Raw genomic sequence first — 17,336 nt, 5'->3', positions numbered from 1 at the left:
CAGTTAGTGCTCTTAACAGCTGAGTCATCTCTCCAGCCCACAAATAACTCTCTCTCTCTCTTTTTTTTTTTTTTTTTTTTTTTGGGTTTTTTGAGACAGGGTTTCTCTATGTAGCCCTGGCTGTCCTGGAACTCACTCTGTAGACCAGACTGGCCTCGAACTCAGAAATCCGCCTGTCTCTGCCTCCCGAGTGCTGGGATTAAAGGCGTGTGCCACCAACGCCCGGCTCACAAATAACTCTTTATCCAATAATTCTAATCATCTGACCTTGGCTTTGGGGACTTCCATATTTGAAATGATGTGCAGTGACTACAGTTTCATTTGCCTTTTAAATAGCAGCCATCTCTTAATCAGGAGGAAAATAACAGACCAAGAAAAGTTATAAGTTCAAAAGCACTCACCTGTCTTCCAAATGTCATACTTTTCTACTCTTTCTGGTTTCTGATTCCCCTCCAAATTCTTTTTTGTTTACTCCTTCTGTAATGAATATACATGTATACACAGTGGGCACTGGACAGACACCTGAAGGCTCTGTAGGTCTTCTAAACCCAGATCTCTGCCTTACCCCAATCCTTCAGTTCTCAGTCTCAGCAAACATTACCTCCTCATGGTCAGGGTTTTGCCCATTGTGCTTTTTTGTGTATCTCAGCTGGCTTTAAACTCGGGCCAGGCATCCTGCTTAGTATCACGAGTGGTGAGATTACAAGTGTGCACCGAAATTCCCAGTTTGTCCAACACTTTTTGTTTGTTTGTTTGTTTGTTTGTTTGTTTGGGACAGGGTTTCTCTGTATAGCCCTGGCTGTCCTGGAACTCACTTTGTAGATCAGGCTGGCCTCGAAACTCAGAAATCTGCCTGCCTCTGCCTCCCAAGTGCTGGGATTAAAGGCGTGCGCTTTTCTTAACAGGTGAACGTCTCTTTATACGTCTCTTTTCTTGCACTGGAGTCCTTCCAGTGCAGTAATAAAACCTTTCCAAACACTGGAGCACAGTTTGAGGCAGGGTATAATGAATAAAGGTTAACTTAACACTAACTACAGGTCTTGGAACCGGACCACACACAGCCTTTGACATGGGGGAAGGGGAGTTGTCCTCTATGCCCCTGTCAAAAGCACACAAGTGTAAAGCAGGGGCAGGGAGGAACTGAAGGTGTGGCTGGAGCTGTCTTCCATCAGAGGCCTTCCAGAAGGGCGCCTCGAGCCATATCCCCACCTCACGCCCTCCCCCACCCAGCCCCTGCCTCTGGGATCCTGAGTCACAAAGGCGGTTGCTAGGCGCCGAATGGAGGAAAAAAAGCGGCAGCTACCCGGGAGCGTGCAATCTGCGTGGAGTTTAGTAGGTGAGCCCCTGGCCGGGATAGTAATGGTGGGTCCGGGCCCGGGATCCAACCGACGCCCAGGCCTTGGCCAGGGCCGTGTGTCCCGCTCCGGGAGAGGGACTTCCAGGGCGACAAGCCTGTTCTCCAAACACTGCAGCCTCTCAGAATCTTTTCACAGTTCAGGAGGACTTCAGCTGCACTTTGGCACTGCCGTCCCCTTTCCCAGGTGGGGAAATCAAGGATCCAGGTTCCTTAGAAGGAAGGTGCCAATAAAAATGATGCCTTTTTGGACAGGGGAACCAAGTGTTCCCTGTGTGGGGATTAACCAGCAGCTTGTATAGAATCCCTAGTTCACCCCCTACCCTTACTCCCGGTGATGCTGGGGACTGGGGCAGAACCGTTTTTATTTAAACCTTGTGTGAAGGGTGGAAAGACCCGGAGTCTAAAGCCTCCCAGCCCTATTGGTTCATGCTGGACATTTGACAAAGCTCTGCTTCCGTTTGCTGTTTTTAAGATGAGTCTATACATGGATTTAAAAATATATTTAGAGGCATTAATACTCTCCATCCACTTTGCCATGGCGGGGTGCCAGACACTCCCTCTAGGTTTTTATTTTTTCAGACAAGGTCTTACCCTCAGCAGCCCAGGCAGTTACTGAACTCAGCAATCCTGCTTCAGCCTCTCAAGGCCTGAGATGACAGCATTGGCTACGTGCTCTTACATTCAAGGTCTCTAGCACTGGGTGCCTTTCATAAGCAGTTTGGAATAGACAGCTGTACTCCGTGTCAGTGTCTCTCCCTAAGGCAGCCCAGATATATGAAACATAGCAGCTTGCAAAAGGACTGCATAGACTGAGAAACGCTATCTGCTGGAGGAAATCAGCAAATTAACTTCGTCAAAGGGCATTTTCATTTTGAAATGTTACGTGTGTGTGTATTTGTGTGTGTGTGTGTATTGAATCTCACTGTGGAGGTGTCAGCCTTTTGGTGACAGTAACTACTGGACAGTCTGTGTTGCTGCTGAGGGGACAAAGACTTACTTAGCTGAAAAAAAGGACGTACTTGATGAGGGCAGAGGGGTGAGATGGATCAGAGCATACAACTTATACAGAAATGGCACTTGTAATGGCCTCCACATAAGAGGAAGGTGCTAAAAACAAACAAACAAACAAACAAACCAACCAACCAACCAATCTCTGCTTCTCCTGAATTCAGTAGACCGTGTCAATTTGGAAGTAGAACGTCAGAAAATCAAAATTTTGCTTGGATAAATATTGAGTTAAAATATGCTTCCAATATGTAAGGAGAATTTAAGGTATTATCCAGTTGGTATCTTACATATAAAAGCATATATACCTTTATATGGGGGAGTAAGTGAATAAATTTTAAAGGTTACCCTCAAACTCTCACCTATGAGATGTATCTCATCCATGGGGCTGTGTAAGTCGCCCAGTGTTCTAGAGTTCTCTTCCATGAGAATGCTTTTAGGGACTTTTGGGCCAGTAAGATTTTTGTTTGAGGCTTTTTTTTTTTCTGCTGTTGTTAAGTCTTTGTTTTTTGTTCCGTTTTGTTTTGGACAGGGTCTCCTTATGTAACCCTGGCTGTCCTTGAATTCAGAGATCACCTGCTTGCCTGAGACCTATTATATGTATATATCTGTATGCTCAGGTACTGGTAGAAGACAGAAAATCCCCTGTTGGATGCCTGGAGCTGTAGTTAATAGACAGATGTAAGACGTCCCACATGGGAGCTGGGAACCAAATTCAGGTTCCCTGAAACAGTAGCAAGTATCCTTAACTGTTGGTCCAGCTCTCCAGTACTTTTTGGGGAGAGGTTTAGGGGGCTGGGTCTCACCATGTATGCAGTTCTGGCAGGCTTGGAGCTCACTATGTAAAAGTCTTGCCTCCAACTTGTAATGATGCTCCTCCCTTTACCTTTCAGGTTAAGAATATAGTAGGCATAAACCACCAGTCCAGGCACTGTTTTATGCTGGATGTCTCCATAGCTGTAGTGAAAACTGGAGGTTACTAAAAAGTCACACTGTAAGTAGTCTGCAAACTTTAAGGCGGAACACAATCTTTGGGGGATTTGTGTGTGTTCAAACTTCTGGACCCCACCTCGCATTTCTAATTCAGAAGGTCTGAGAAGGGGCCCCAAGAACTTGCATTTTTATCAAATCCTTAATGATGATGTTAAAACTGCTAGTTCAAGGGTTATACTTTGAGAGCTCTGATGAAGTACCAATTATAAATACTTGTAAAACAAGGGTGGTTTTCTTCTCCTCAACTAATGTCTCATCATGAAGTCCAGCCACTTTCGACCCCCAGCCTCCATTTCAGACAAATACATATCATCTGTAGAATGGGATAATTTTCTTACAGGAGCTTGGAACAGTTTAATGAAGTTTTAGTATGCACAGCAGTTGCCAAACTCAGTGTCTTGCCCTTTATAGACCTCCTGACCCGTCAGGTACTGGCATCTGCTGTGCAACAACCACTAAGGTTGTCAGTTATGAGACAGCTGGGAATTTGCACAGCCATGCCTCTCCCCTCCCCGAAAGCACAGCAGGGAAATTCCATGTCTGATTCCTTTCCTTTAGGACTGTCAATGGCAGGCTACCAGCTCTGGTCACCATGGACCCCACTGGATGAGAGCTTCCAATGGCTGCGGCACACTACACCTACCCCTTCCTCCAAACACCCTTTTAGGGCCTCTCCTTGCTTCCCCCACACCCCCTCTGACCTTGAAGTGCAGTTGTGCCTTCAAGAAGTCACGCTTGTCCTAGACAGACCACTTGTGGAACCTGGAGAGAGCCCCAAGTTACCCTGCCACACATCAGAGCTCCGAGCCGTGAGTAACAAGAAAGGGGTGGTGAGGAAGCCGCAGCCAGTCCGCCTCAGTGGAGTGGATTCTGTTTTCGGTAGGGTCATCACAGCCCAGCCACCCAAGTGGACTGGAACCTTCAGAGTTTCAGACAAGTCAGCCTTCTGCAAAATAATCAGCAGGGAGCACCAGTGGCCTACAGGGCTCAAGGAGCCTCAGGTCCAAATGACAGTGACTATGTGCAAACAGATGCTACGCTCAATCCTCTTGCTGTATGCGACTTACAAGAAGTGCACCTTCGCCTTGCAGCACTCCAAGTAAAGGGTCCCCACTGGACCTCCACACCAGCTCTCTGGTATGTACCCAAAGCTCGCACAGACCTATCCACATAAACCAAGCTGACAGCACACCAGATCTTTTGCCTTTAGGTCAAGCTCTGGCAACTCAGGAGCTCCCCCTCTCCCTTTCTCTTCAGAAACAGGACCAACGATACTGAGCGAGGAGGAGCAGTTCTACTCTAAAGCTGGATGGCCGTTTCAAAGTTAACCTAACTTTGATGTGCATGTGCGAAAATGATTACCTTATCATAGAAATAAGCCAGCCTAGTTGAGCACACCTTAAATGCCAAAGACAATGATGAACTGGTGAAGAAAGAGATGCCAAGAAAAGACAGGTATGGATCTCTGGATACCAGAGGATGAAGGGGTCAAAAAAATCTATAAATGGGTTAAGGACTAATTTAAAAACAGCATTCCCTCCTCAAATCAATGTGAACAAGTAAAACAAAAACAAAAAACCAACAACAACAACCCAACAAAACATAACTTTAATACCGGTATGAGTAAAAATATTAACAAAAATTAAATAATCTTAATGGCACAGCGAGGAAGAGCCTGGCAGCATCTCTGAGACTGGGCTTCCTGGCAGAAGACAGAAGAATCCCCTATTTTAACTCCTGATGTTCTATTTCTAATAAATTACAATTATTTTGTATGATTATTACAAATATATTATAGGCATAATTCAAATTAATGTGGAAATAAAAACTATATATACATACAAAGCCAGCACATGTTTGATGTTGTCTTCCTTCCTTTTATATATTAATAACCAAACATTTTAAAAGGGTAAGGTGGCTGAGCAGGTGAAGGTCTAGAGTTTGAACCCTGGAACCCACATGGTGGAAGGAGAGAGCTCACTCCCATAAGCTATCCTCTGACCTACACATATGCACAGTGGCACATATATGCCCATACACATATGTACAAAAATGTTTAAAATTCAAAAGTAATGTTCAAGACCCTCCTGGTCAACATATCTAATACCACAACAGCCAGGACTATGTAAAGAGACCCTGACACAGACCAAACCAAACACTGATCATTGATAAGAAAGTTGGGTCATTCCTCCAGGAAGATAACAGTACGGAACATACTTTTAGGCCACCAGTACGATTGCACAAACCTCAACTCAATATTACCTAATCCTTGAATAATGAGATCCTTGAATAATCACATCTAAAGTGAGGAAAAAGGTAGCTGAGGCAAAACTCTGAAACAGATTTATTTACAAAGCTATTATAAGCCTAAATTTTAGTTTCAAAACCCCAAGGCCCAGCTAGGGCACCTGCACTGCACTGCACTGCAGCCCAGCCATGTTCATCCTAGTCAACGATGGATGCTACACTGGACTCCTGAACCAGGGACCTGGAGGTTAGACAACCTGTGAAACCCACTGGGGAATTAAATAAACACCCCTTCTTGATGGACAAACAGGATGCTTCTGACTAGAAAAACAGACATCTGACTTCAAACCCCAAAGAGATGAGAGTCTGTCAGAGGTGAGCAGGGCAGCCATGCCACTCGGCTCTAACTGGAGCTGTCGTCACTTTCATCACTGTCCTGGTCCTTCTGTTCATCACTTGCTTCATCTTCCCCATCCTAAGGGAAAGGAAGAAAAAGGTACTTTAGGCCAGTGCTCGAGACACTGCTCTCACAGATGTACACTATACCACTTTTGTTCTTACAAGCAGTGAAATTTAAAATGTTCTAAGCTAAAGCAGATGCCCGCTTCCTGTTTTCTTTTTTTTTTTTTTTAAGATTTATTTATTATATGTAAGTACACTGTAGCTGTTCTCAGATACTCCAAAAGAGGGCATCAGATTTCATTACGGATGGTTGTGAGCCATCATGTGGTTGCTGGGATTTGAACTCGGGACCTTCGGAAGAGCAGTCGGGTGCTCTTACCCACTGAGCCATCTCACCAGTCCTCTTTTTGTTTTGAGACAAGATCTCACATAGCTCAAGGCCTCTTACACTTGTGTTGCCAGGAAGGACCTTGAGTTTGTGAGCTTTCTCCACCTCCACCTTCTAGTGCCTCCAAGGGCTGGGATTACAGGCACATTCTACCATACTTAGCCCCCCTTTAAAATCTAAAGTCTAATTTTTTTTTTTTCCAGACAGGGTTTCTCTTCTCTGTATAGCCTTGGCTGTCCTAGAACTCACTTTGTAGACCAGGGTGGCCTCGAACCCAGAAATCTGCCTGCCTCTGCCTCCTGAATGCTGGGATTAAAGATGTGTGCCACCACACCCAAAATCTGATTTTTTGAGATGGGCTCTCATGTGGCTCTTGACTGGTCTCATGTGGCTCTCATCTGGCTCTTGACCTGCCTCTGCCTCCCTTGTGCTGGGACTATAGGCATGAGCCACCATGCATACTTAGTCCCCTCATACTCCATAGTTCCTGACATGAATTATAGCCCAACGCCATGGAGAAAGGTTTTGGTTTGTTGAAACAGGGTCTCACTGTGTAACTCTAACTCAAAATTTGCTAAGCAGGCCAGGATGGCCTTGAACCCACCAAGATCCATCTACCTCTGCTTCCCTAGTGCTGTGATTAAAGGTGTAAACCACCACATTCAGCCCCAAAGATAATTTTAATACTAAACTATTTACAACTGAAGCAAATCTGTATGTTCTTTAAATAAACCAAAGCTCTCTAGCAGTTCAGGCATAAACCATTGAAACAAAGTCACATTATCAATTCAATATGTAGAGCAAGCCTTCATATGGTACAACTCTGAAAGATTGTGAGTTCAAGGCCAGCCTTGGTTACATAGCAAGATTGTGCATACATACATAAAAGGAGTAGACAGGCAATATGCTTATGTGTTGTGTGTACGAAGCAAAGGTTATCACGAGTTCTGGCGTGTACCAGCAGGAGCCCAGGGTGAAACTGATTTGCTCCTCCACGAGGACACATTATTATGTAGTAGAAGCCTAGCACACTGAGTACCTCAGATCCCTATGAGAGCAAGCAGAGAGGCCCATTATAGGACGAAAATAGAGCCTTAGAGGCAGACTTCAGAATGCACAGTCTTTCTGTGCACAGCTTCTAGCTAACCTGCCTGGTATGCAATACTAATGCAAAACCTGATGCACACATTCTCTGTAGCTCACTTTAAATCTGCAGTAGCGTATGTCCACAGGGGGAAAGGTGCATTTATATGGTTTTATTTCTGTTTTGGCAGCTTGGCTCTAGGCTTCTGCTTTCATGTTTCTATTTTATTTATTTTTTTTTTTCATTTTTTTTTTTATTAGGTATTTAGCTCATTTACATTTCCAATGCTTCATGTTTCTATTTTATATGTTAAGACAAGTTGAGGGGCTGGAGAGATGGGTCAGTGTTATTAAGAGCACTGGCTATTCTTCCAGAGGATGTAAGTTCAACATCTAAAACCACATGGTGGCTTGCAGCTCTAATTCCAGTCCCAGGGGGCCTAACAACCTTCTTCTGGCACCCACAGGTACTGCATGCACACAGTGCATAGAAAAACACGTATAAAAATACTCATAATCATTCAAAAAACAGAAACACACAAAGAGACACAGACAGGCAGACAGACAGACAGACAGACAGACAGACAGACAGACACACACACACACCCTCTGAAATGCCCTGGCATGGTAGTTCATGTCTTTAATCTCAGCCTTTGGGAGGCACAGGCAGGCAGGCAGGCAGGTCTCTGTGATTTTAAAGCTACTCTGATTTACACAGTTCCAGGTCAGCCAAGACTGCCAAACTAACAAAAGTTAAGACGGTTCAACTCATTCTTAACAGTCAACATTCTCATCACTTCTCCATTCTACAACACTTTCATATACAAGATCACAGAATGCAGGGTGCTAGATTGTTTGTACCACTTTGGTTTTGGTACAGAGGATTGAATGCACAAGACTGCAAATGCTAAGCACATACTCTACCACTGAGCTATAACTGCCCTTAGGTTGCAAATTTTCACCATACTTTGAGAGGATGTAACTGAATTTTATGGATCCCAAAGCATTCATGTAAGCTTTTTTTTTTTTTTGGTAGGGAATGGAGATGGGCACAGAGTTATTTAACAACGGATACATAGAGAAAAATCCTGTACTTTCTGCTAACAAAGACTACTTAATAAAATGGTCCACCAATGCTAGACCAGCCTGTGTAGATACCTCTGTTGCTCTGTTCCTGGAGACGTGAGATGTCACGCCATCCTCACTGTCCTCTGCATTGCTCTCTGAGGAAGAGGGATCCTGGGAAATAATTTCTTCACCCTAATCATAGAAGAAGCAAAACAAACAGTGGATCGTAATAAGCACCTTTATGGCTGGGGTTGGCTGAGTTTCTAGGTATTAGAGAAGCAATATTCTAGCCCTTCAACCTCTGACCTATCATTCAGGGAAGAACCATTCAGTTCCAGCTTTTTGAGATGCCCATGGAAATGATACATAATTCTCCGTCCATTTTTGTATTCTAGTGTTACGCTAGATTTTATACTACATGTTGTGTTGGTGACTCTGTTAATGCCAAATATGCATCTAAATTGCCCCAAAGGCTAAGTCAGAACTTAGAAGAGAATCAAAGTTTGTGGTTAATGTGGGTTACATAGCAAGATCTTTTTGCCAAAACTGTATTTCTCAGTGCCTCACATACCACACACCAACCACAGAAGCCAGGCAGAGTCTGAGGAGTTGTCTGGACTCAGATCCTGGCTCCACTAACTCAGTGCTAAATGGTCTGTGAAAGTTACTATCCTGAGCTTCAGTTTTCTCCAAGAAAACAACAGAATTGACGTCATAAATTTGATTTGAAGAAAGAAAACCACTCTTCTATTCTTTGTCATACAATCATCATACAACTCAAAGAGGCTGGAGAGATGGCTCGGCAGCTGAGCGTTAGTTACTGTTTTACATGAGACCCAGGTTTAGTGGTAGCTCACAACTGCTTATAACTCCAGTTCCAAGGAACTTGACACTTTCTTTTGGCCTGCTTTAGATCCTGCATACATGGTGGTACACATAAACTCATAGAGGCACACATACATACACACTTTTAAAAGTTAAATTAAGCCTAGCAGTGGTGGCACACAACTTTAATCCCAGCACCTGGGAGGCAGAGGCAGGAGGATTTCTGAGTTCGAGGCCACCCTGGTCTACAGAGAGAGTTCCAGGACAGCCAGGGCAACACAGAGAAAACCTGCCTTGAAAAAAACAAAACAAAAAAAGAAACGTTAAATTAAAAACAACCCTTGGCTAGTATGTAGAAGGACTTGGACCTTGGAAGTTAGTGGTGTTGAAATCCCACAGCAGTGTCTCATACACACAGGTCCAGATGAGCTTTTTCAGTAATAAGATAGACTCCTTTACGAGAAAAATTCAAAAGAAGTTTGTTCATGTAGGTAAATGTTATAACTCTGCTCTCTGTGGGGCTTACAGGTGTAACCCTGGCACAGAGAAAGGGCTGTGCTGACCTGCCTCCTTGGTTTTGATTTTTTGAGACAGGGCCTCACTATGTAGCCCTTGGCTGTCCTATAACTCACTCTGTAGACCAGGCTGCCTCTGCCTCCCATGTGCTGGGATTAGAGGCTTGTGTCACGACTGCTCAGTTAAATGGTATTTTGAAAATTTTTACCTTTATTTTTGTGTTATGTCTATTAGCGTACTGCCTGCATGTGTATCTATGTACCATATGCATGCAGGCCCATGGAGGAGTTTGGATCCCCTGAACTGGGGTTATATTTGTAAGCCACCATGTAAGTGCTGGGAATGGAACCTAAGTTCTCTGAAAGAGTGGCTAGTGCGCTTATGTTGTGCTGTCTCTCCAGCCTTAGAGTCTTAAACAACCACAGATGGATAAGAGTGTTTTTCCCCACTAATAGGAATGGCACCTAGTTCCTTACACAAGTATTCTACCCCTGAACTGTAGCTCCAGCCTCCTCTATTTACTTCCAATTTTGTGACAGCTTTGCTAAATTGCCCAGGCTGATCTTGAACTCACACTGTAGTTGGGCAAACCTTGAACTTGTGATCTTTCTGCATCAGCCTCAAAAGTAGCTGAGATTATAAGCCTGTGCCACCAGGCCAAGCTAAAAGCAGTCTTCTTAGAACAGTGCTTGGGTAGCTTCTTGTATTTCTCCTGATGCTCTTACAAAACCCGGGACTGGGAGCGCATAACTGATTGTTTAAACTTGAGGCTTACCTGTAAGTCTCGGTTTTTGAGAGTACCCAACCAGAAAGCCTCTCTACAGTTGTTGAGGACAAGCATGGCTTTGACTCTGCAAACTAACAGTTCCAGTGACTTTTTGAGTAAAGGCACATGCTTGGTGAGTCTTGTGTCCTGGCGAATCTGAAGAGAAAGAAATCATCCAGGTTTATCATCATGTATCTATTTCTTGTACAGAAATGTTTGAAGTTCTCGTAACTGAACAGAAAGATGACATGACCAGTCAATGATGAACATACATGTTCAATCAAAAAAGTAACAGTTTGATGAATATGCCAAAAAGAATGTTAGATTAAAAACTTAAGACTAGAAGACAAACCATCAACACCTCTAGTGCCTCCTTTTTTTAAAAAAAATATTTATTTATTTATTATATGTAAGTACACTGTCGTGTGTCTTCAGACACTCCAGAAGAGAGCATCAGATTTCGTTATGGATGGTTGTGAGCCACCATGTGGTTGCTGGGATTTGAACTCAGGACCTTTGGAAGAGCAGTCGGCGCTCTTAACCACTGAGCCAGCTCACCAACCCTCTAGTGCCTCTTATAGGCTCTGTTGATAATGATCAGCAAATCACCCCAAGGCGTTTTAATGATATGAAACAAAAAAATTAGGTCTCATCAGCTTTAAGCCCCAGAAATTCCAGCTTGGTTTTTTCTAAACATAAAACCAGGGAAGAAATGAGTGGCAAAAGAATCCGGTGTTTTCCCAGGGACCACAAGCCAGTTTCTAGGTTCCTTCAGACAAATGTTCAAGAGCTTCCATCAGAGGGGTTCTTGTTGTCATGTTCTCCCTCGGCCACCCCAGTCAGGGTCTCATTGTGCATCTCTGACTACCCTGGAACTCACTGTTGACCAGGCTAGCCTTGATCTACTCACCTAGACCCACCTGATTCTGCCTCCCAAGTGCTGGGATTAAGGGCATGTGCCATGATGCCTGGCTTATGGAAGTCTTTTAATAAATACTTAGATATTCCCACAAGAGACAACCAAGTCCTGAGGCTGACAAGCTCTCAGATGGCTGGCTAGGAACACATCCAGGCAGCAGTAGTTACCTGCTACATAACAGTCCTCCCACCACAGTCTGTGTGTGCCAGCTAATTTTACATCAGCTTGACACAGCTAGGGTCATCTGAAAGGAGGACCTCAATTGAGAAAATGCCTCTATAAGTCTGAGCTGCAGGTAAGCCATTAGGACATTTTCTTAATTAGTAACTGAGGTGGGAGGGTCCAGCCCATGGCTGCTGGGGCCACTTCTGAGCTGGTAGTTTTGGGTTCTACAAAAAAGGAGGCTGAGCAAGCTATAAGGAATAAACCAGTAAGCTGCACTCCTCCATGGCCTCTGTGTCAGCTATTGCATCCAGGTTCCCACAGGGCATTAGTTCCTACCATGGTGTCTCCCAAAGGATATGTAAGCTAATAAAACTCTTTCCTCCCTGAGTTGCTTTTGGTCAATGTTTCATCACAGGATTAGAAACCCTAATAGAGACTGAAGGAAAAGCCATCCATCCACCTGGGGATCCATCCCATATACAGTCACCAAACCCAGACACTATTGTGGATGCCAACAAGTGTTTGCTGACAGGGTCCTGATATAGCTGTCTCCTGAGAGTTCTGCCAGTGCCTGACAAATACAGAGGTGGATGCTCTCAGCCATTCACTGGACAGAGCACAGGGTCCCTGTACTGGCTAGTTTTGTGTCAACTTGACAACAGTCTGGAGTTATCACAGAGAAAAGAACTTCAGTTGGGGAAATGCCTCCAATAGATCCAGCTGTAAGGCATTTTCTCAATTAGTGATCAAGGGGGGAGGTCCCTTGTGGGTGGTGCTTTCCCTGGGCTAGTAGTCTTGGGTTCTATAAGAGAGCAGGCTGAGCAAGTCAGGGGAAGCAAGCCAGTAAAGAACATCCCTCCATGGCCTCTGCATCAGCTCCTGCTTCCTGACCTATTTGAGTTCCAGTCCTGACTTCCTTGGTGATGAACAGCAATGTGGAAGTGTAAGCTGAATAAACCCTTTCCTCCCCAACTTGCTGCTTGGTCATGATGTTTGTGCAGGAATAGAAACCCTGACTAAGACAGTCCCCAATGGAGGAATTAGAGAAAGATCTGAAGGAGCTGAAGGGGTTTGCAGTCCCATAGGCAGAACAACAATATCAACCAACCAGACCCCCAGAGCTCCCAGGGACTAAACCACCAACTAAAGAGTACACATGGAGGGATCTATGGCTCCAGCTGCATATATAGCAGAGGATGGCCTTTTTGGACATCAGTGGGAGGAGAGGCCTTTGGTCTTGTGAAGGCTCGATGCCCCAGTGTAGGGGAACGTCAGGACAGGGAAGTGGGAATGAGTGGGTTAGTGAGCAGGGGGAGGGGGATGGGATAGGGAGTTTTCTGAGGGGAAACCAGGAAAGGGGATAACATTTGAAAGGTAAATAAAGAAAATATCTAAAAAAGAAAAAACAAGCAAACAAAAAACAACCCAAAAACCCTAACTCTAGGACACTGTAACAGTAAGTCATCTAGGAGTGTTCTATCCTCTCTCTCCTCTCTTCCCTCTTCTGGGCTGTCCTGAAACAGTATCATGCATGTGGCCTAGGCCAGCCAGCTGTAGTGCTAGGATTATACATGGGCACAATGACACTCGGGTCCTCAGAGGCGTTGCAACAGGAAACAGCTAGAAAATTTGAGTGCAAATATAAAGCTCTCCTTTTTGATCCCTTCTAGTCTCATCCAGCAACAAAGGATTTGCTTAATCTAAATAAACTAACTGCCTTTGGACATGGAGTTCAAAGCAGGGAGACTGAGTGTAACGAATTTCAGGCCATGGCTGGTTATGCTTCATAGTGAGACCTGTTCCTCTCTTACCTTGGAGTGTCCACAAAGGTGATGAAGTAGCCTCGTGTTCAACTGAAGGGTTTGCAGCAAGCTCAGAACATCTTCCTAAAAATAACAGAATTCAAAAGTGGCCTGGTATACTGTTATTTCAAATGCAAGCTGTTCTTGCAACCAGGGCTCCAGGGAGGGCAAACTCTGCAGGTTCCAGTCTGCGTTATACTCATCCTGGCCCTCAGATAGGAGCCCTGAGTCAGCTACTGATCTGCAGCTTCTCAACCTGGCCCTAGGATCTATTAACCCGTTAGCTAGCAAGAGCTGGACAGGCTTCTCTGTGGAGCACTGGCTGCCCTGGGACTGGCTCTCCAGACCAGGCTGGTAACAAACTCTAAGTAGGGAGCCACGTCTCAAGCTTGTATATCAGGATACGATGCCGCCCCTCTCTTCTTTTTCTAACTCATACTGCCAGTGTTTTGTAAAGCTCACTTTCTAGACGTGTAAGAAATTCTGTATCAGGGAGATCATGGGGGATGGGAAAAGGATGAGAAGGAAATGGGGTGTGTGTGTGTGATCAAATCATCTTACACACAAACATATATGATGTTATAAAATAAATTTACACATAAACCCCTTTTTATTCTCACCATGCCAGTTCCAAGTACCACTTGGCTCTAAAGGCATATATCAAGCATGATTTAGAGCCCAGTGGTTTCTAAAGTGTTTGCAGAGACACTGCTGCAGAAAAGCCAAGTGTGCAACAGCACAATGAAGTGCCGATTAAATGGAGCAAGCCCAAAGATTGGGAAGAAGGAGAGGGGGTCTGAACAGAGTGATGTGAGAGGCTCAGTATACCTGGGCACTTCTGGCTATAGCTGGCATGCTGTTTCTTAGAATTGGTGCTCAAAGCATAGACAACAGGACCCTGAATCCCCAGCCCAATCCCAGCTCAGAAATACCCACAGACATCCTGGCAACGGCTCTGTTGTCAGTTCTTACCCGATGCTTTCTAAAGCTGAAGTCGAGGAGTGGCATACATTGCTTCAGAAATGCCTCCACAAAGCGACGGCCATACTGAAGGGAGAGACAGCGGTGCTGAACTACAGCTGAGGACTTTTACTGAAAAGCTCCCAGACAAAGCAGCATAGGCCACCTAGCCCAAGGGTTTATATTATCACTGTGTGCATTCAAATAAATTGGAAGTGGTCCAGAAAGTTAATTTGGTGGCTCTAACTAAAGTTGAAAAGCAAACAGACCTGCTACTTACATAAATAAGCTCCAGAATTAGGCAGAGTCAGAAATCTGGACAGACAACGGCCAGAGCCCTTGTCCAGCTTAGAGAACACAGTGCCTCACCTGCACTGAAGCCTCTCAGCACGACTCAGTCTCAAAGGGAGACATGAGAGGACCAAGGCAACACATGGCCATCTCCAACCAAATTGCTCCTCCAAGCCACTCATCTCCTAAGCTGTACAGGATAGAGTGAGGGGAAGCGACCAAGGACAGTACCATACGCTGGAGGGAGACACCAGGAGGACAGAAGAAGCATAACTCTTTAGTTTTACCATCAAATCCAGGGCCAGATAGGAAATCCCCATAGGAGAAGGGAAGGGCTCTGCAATTGTCAGAATATCAATCTGACATTCATAGACCATTCCAAGGTTTTTCCATTTGTCTCGTGGTGCAAAGGATTGAACCTGGGAAATCCCACACACTAAGCAGGTTCCCATCCTGGAGCAATGCCCAGCCCTGGCCCTGTCCCAAGGGAAACCATCCATCACTTGTCCTCTGCTGCCTGGAAACCTGCTAGGGAGTGCAGGGGTGACTGCTGCTATTTCTCCTTTGTCTGTGGTAGGGTCTACCCTAGCAGCCCTAGCTGACTGTGTAGACCAGGCTGGCCTCAAGCTCACAGATCCACTTGCTTCTGACTCTAAAGGTATGCATCACCATGGGCTTCATGAACATTATTCTTAAACTCAGCTGCTCTGTAGCATTCAACCCAGTCCTAATATTCTGACCAAAAATTCTACAAAGCATGAGAAAACTGCCTCCAACTACTGTAGAAAATGCTAGCCACCGTCTTCCTTACCTATTAGCATAGCCTCTGGCACATAAACGAGGTAAAAAGCAATTCCATCTAGCTGAGGCCCCTCGGAAATGACCCACAGGAAGAAAACACCTCAAACAAAGCCTAGGAAATCTTTTACCTTTAAACACACATGCAGAACAGGATAACTGTCAAATACCTGGTCAGGAGAAAGACAAGAAACCAGACTTAAGGCGGTTCCTTTGAGTACCACCTCCGCCCCACTGCACACAGCATGGCTGTGAGGGACACAGAAGACTGTAATATGAAGAAGGTACACAACAGAGCAGCAGAACGCAGCAGAACATCAGTTACAGAAGAAGGAAGCTCGTAACCCAAATCCAAGACAAGCCAGAAAGGAGCACAGGGGAGGAAGAAATTGATTCCAGCTAGGGATGTGGAGAAGACAGCATGGCTAGAGGACTGCCTCTCTGATCTGAAACCTTAGGAGAGACTGAGATGGAGAGGGGAGGGAGTGACAGCTCCCTGACAGCAGCTTAAGCATAACCCAGCAGCAGAGAACACAGAGCCTCGGGGACAATGATGACAGGCGGGGATGGAAGTGCTCAGACCAGAGGATCCGAGGTAAGATGGGGGCAGAAAACGGGGCTGTGTCAGGGAGTAAATTTTGTAGTGCAGGTGGGAGGCAAAAAAGAAAAGGTGAAACCCCACAGTAGCCAGAAGGGGTTACCCAAAATGAACAGGGGTCATGGGAGGGAGTTAACAGGGCCCGAGGAAGGGTGAGGAGAACAGCAGGTGGGTGAGTTCTGGAAATCAGAACCCTGGTGTCTAGGTTAGCTAGCGAGGCAGGTCAGGGGCCCCATACTTTCATCAGATTGAGAAGGATGCTGAAATCTCGGACAGCCATGTTCCAATAGAGGAGCTTCTCTTCGTGAACCTGGGGACAGTCAAACACAGGCAGAGTTCTGAGCCACAGCCCAATGCAAACAGAAGCTGCCCTCCCACTACCACAGTCTGTCCACTGTCTCTTCTGAGGAGATGTGGCAGCTAGTGTATGCATCGGCAAGCTCACACACTGTGGGAACACCAGTGTACACACAGGGACACAGTTACTTCCACGTAGCTACAAGCCTCTGCTGCCATCACATCTCTGAGGCTGCTGAATCTCTCAGTAGCCCACGTCTACCTCAGCTCTGACTGGGAGGCTGCCAAGGCCCATAGCATCTCAAATAAGCTTGGTGTTCTTCAAGCCAGGTAGTGGCAAACTGGGCAGAAACAAGGGGAAACGGCTCAGTTCTCACCTCCAGCTGGAGGGAAAAGCAATCAAAGCGGAGCTTTCTGAAAGAACTCCTAGGTCTTGGCAATGGAAAGAAAATAGCTTAGGAGAAACTCTAGACCCAAGAGACAAAAGCATCAATGCCCATGTAATCCAAGTGTACTTCCTTTTGAGGGGACCCTTGAGTCACCTGCTGCGAATCTGCTGCTGTGCCAGCCTGAAGACCCTTCACCGTCTTCTCGAGTTCAGCCATCATCACACGGAAGAATATGACAAAGGTGTGCCTATAAGGGGGAAAGGCATGAATACTCACATGATGCACAGCTTACAAAACACTCCCAGAAAGTTCCCTGTAGGAAGAAGCCAGAAGACCAACAGTCACTTCTACCTCTGTCTCTGAATGATTAAGTAGGGTCTACTGAAAGAAGGGAGTGGAAAGAAGCAAGAAAGGAGCCCAGAAGATAACAGTGAGTCCCGAGCATGTACTGGGTTCAGCATAAATCA

General features: G+C 45.3%; 2 protein-coding genes across 10 annotated transcripts in view; one reads left to right on the top strand and one right to left on the bottom strand.

The window, feature by feature from the left end:
- Positions 1–1,249: 1,249 nt before the first annotated feature.
- Fancd2os (Fancd2 opposite strand) lies at positions 1,250–5,204 on the top strand. 5 transcript variants are annotated; one of them, NM_027633.3, is made up of 4 exons: positions 1,250–1,336; positions 3,256–3,356; positions 3,914–4,492; positions 4,613–5,203. In NM_027633.3, the coding sequence occupies exon 3, from the start codon at positions 3,922–3,924 to the stop codon at positions 4,456–4,458; it is 537 nt and encodes a 178-aa protein (NP_081909.2). In that variant the 5' UTR covers positions 1,250–1,336; positions 3,256–3,356; positions 3,914–3,921; the 3' UTR covers positions 4,459–4,492; positions 4,613–5,203. The 5 variants fall into 5 exon arrangements, with proteins under 5 accessions (NP_081909.2, XP_006506671.1, XP_006506673.1 ...); XM_006506609.4 differs by having other exon boundaries at positions 1,272–1,541; positions 4,613–5,204; XM_006506608.4 differs by lacking the exon at positions 3,256–3,356 and having other exon boundaries at positions 1,259–1,336; positions 4,613–5,204.
- The window catches only part of Fancd2 (Fanconi anemia, complementation group D2), a 65,381-nt gene continuing 52,989 nt past the window's right edge, over positions 4,945–17,336 (bottom strand). Inside the window, exons 30-37 of one of the 5 annotated variants that reach the window (XM_017321491.2) lie at positions 17,023–17,116; positions 16,422–16,493; positions 15,717–15,755; positions 14,509–14,583; positions 13,546–13,620; positions 10,660–10,806; positions 8,634–8,735; positions 4,945–6,077 (exon numbers count right to left, since the gene is read on the bottom strand). In XM_017321491.2, coding sequence (XP_017176980.1) covers positions 6,006–6,077; positions 8,634–8,735; positions 10,660–10,806; positions 13,546–13,620; positions 14,509–14,583; positions 15,717–15,755; positions 16,422–16,493; positions 17,023–17,116 — 676 coding nt within the window. In that variant the 3' untranslated portion in view covers positions 4,945–6,005. The remainder of the gene's footprint in view (positions 6,078–8,633; positions 8,736–10,659; positions 10,807–13,545; positions 13,621–14,508; positions 14,584–15,716; positions 15,756–16,421; positions 16,494–17,022; positions 17,117–17,336) is intronic. The other 4 variants (NM_001033244.3, NM_001347350.1, XR_003956175.1 and 1 more) reach the window with 4 other exon arrangements.

Source organism: Mus musculus, chromosome 6, assembly GCF_000001635.26.
Source record: "Mus musculus strain C57BL/6J chromosome 6, GRCm38.p6 C57BL/6J".
Taxonomy (NCBI): domain Eukaryota; kingdom Metazoa; phylum Chordata; class Mammalia; order Rodentia; family Muridae; genus Mus; species Mus musculus.
The sequence above is the reverse complement of the archived record's forward strand: the minus strand, read 5'-3'. Positions and strand labels throughout refer to the sequence as shown.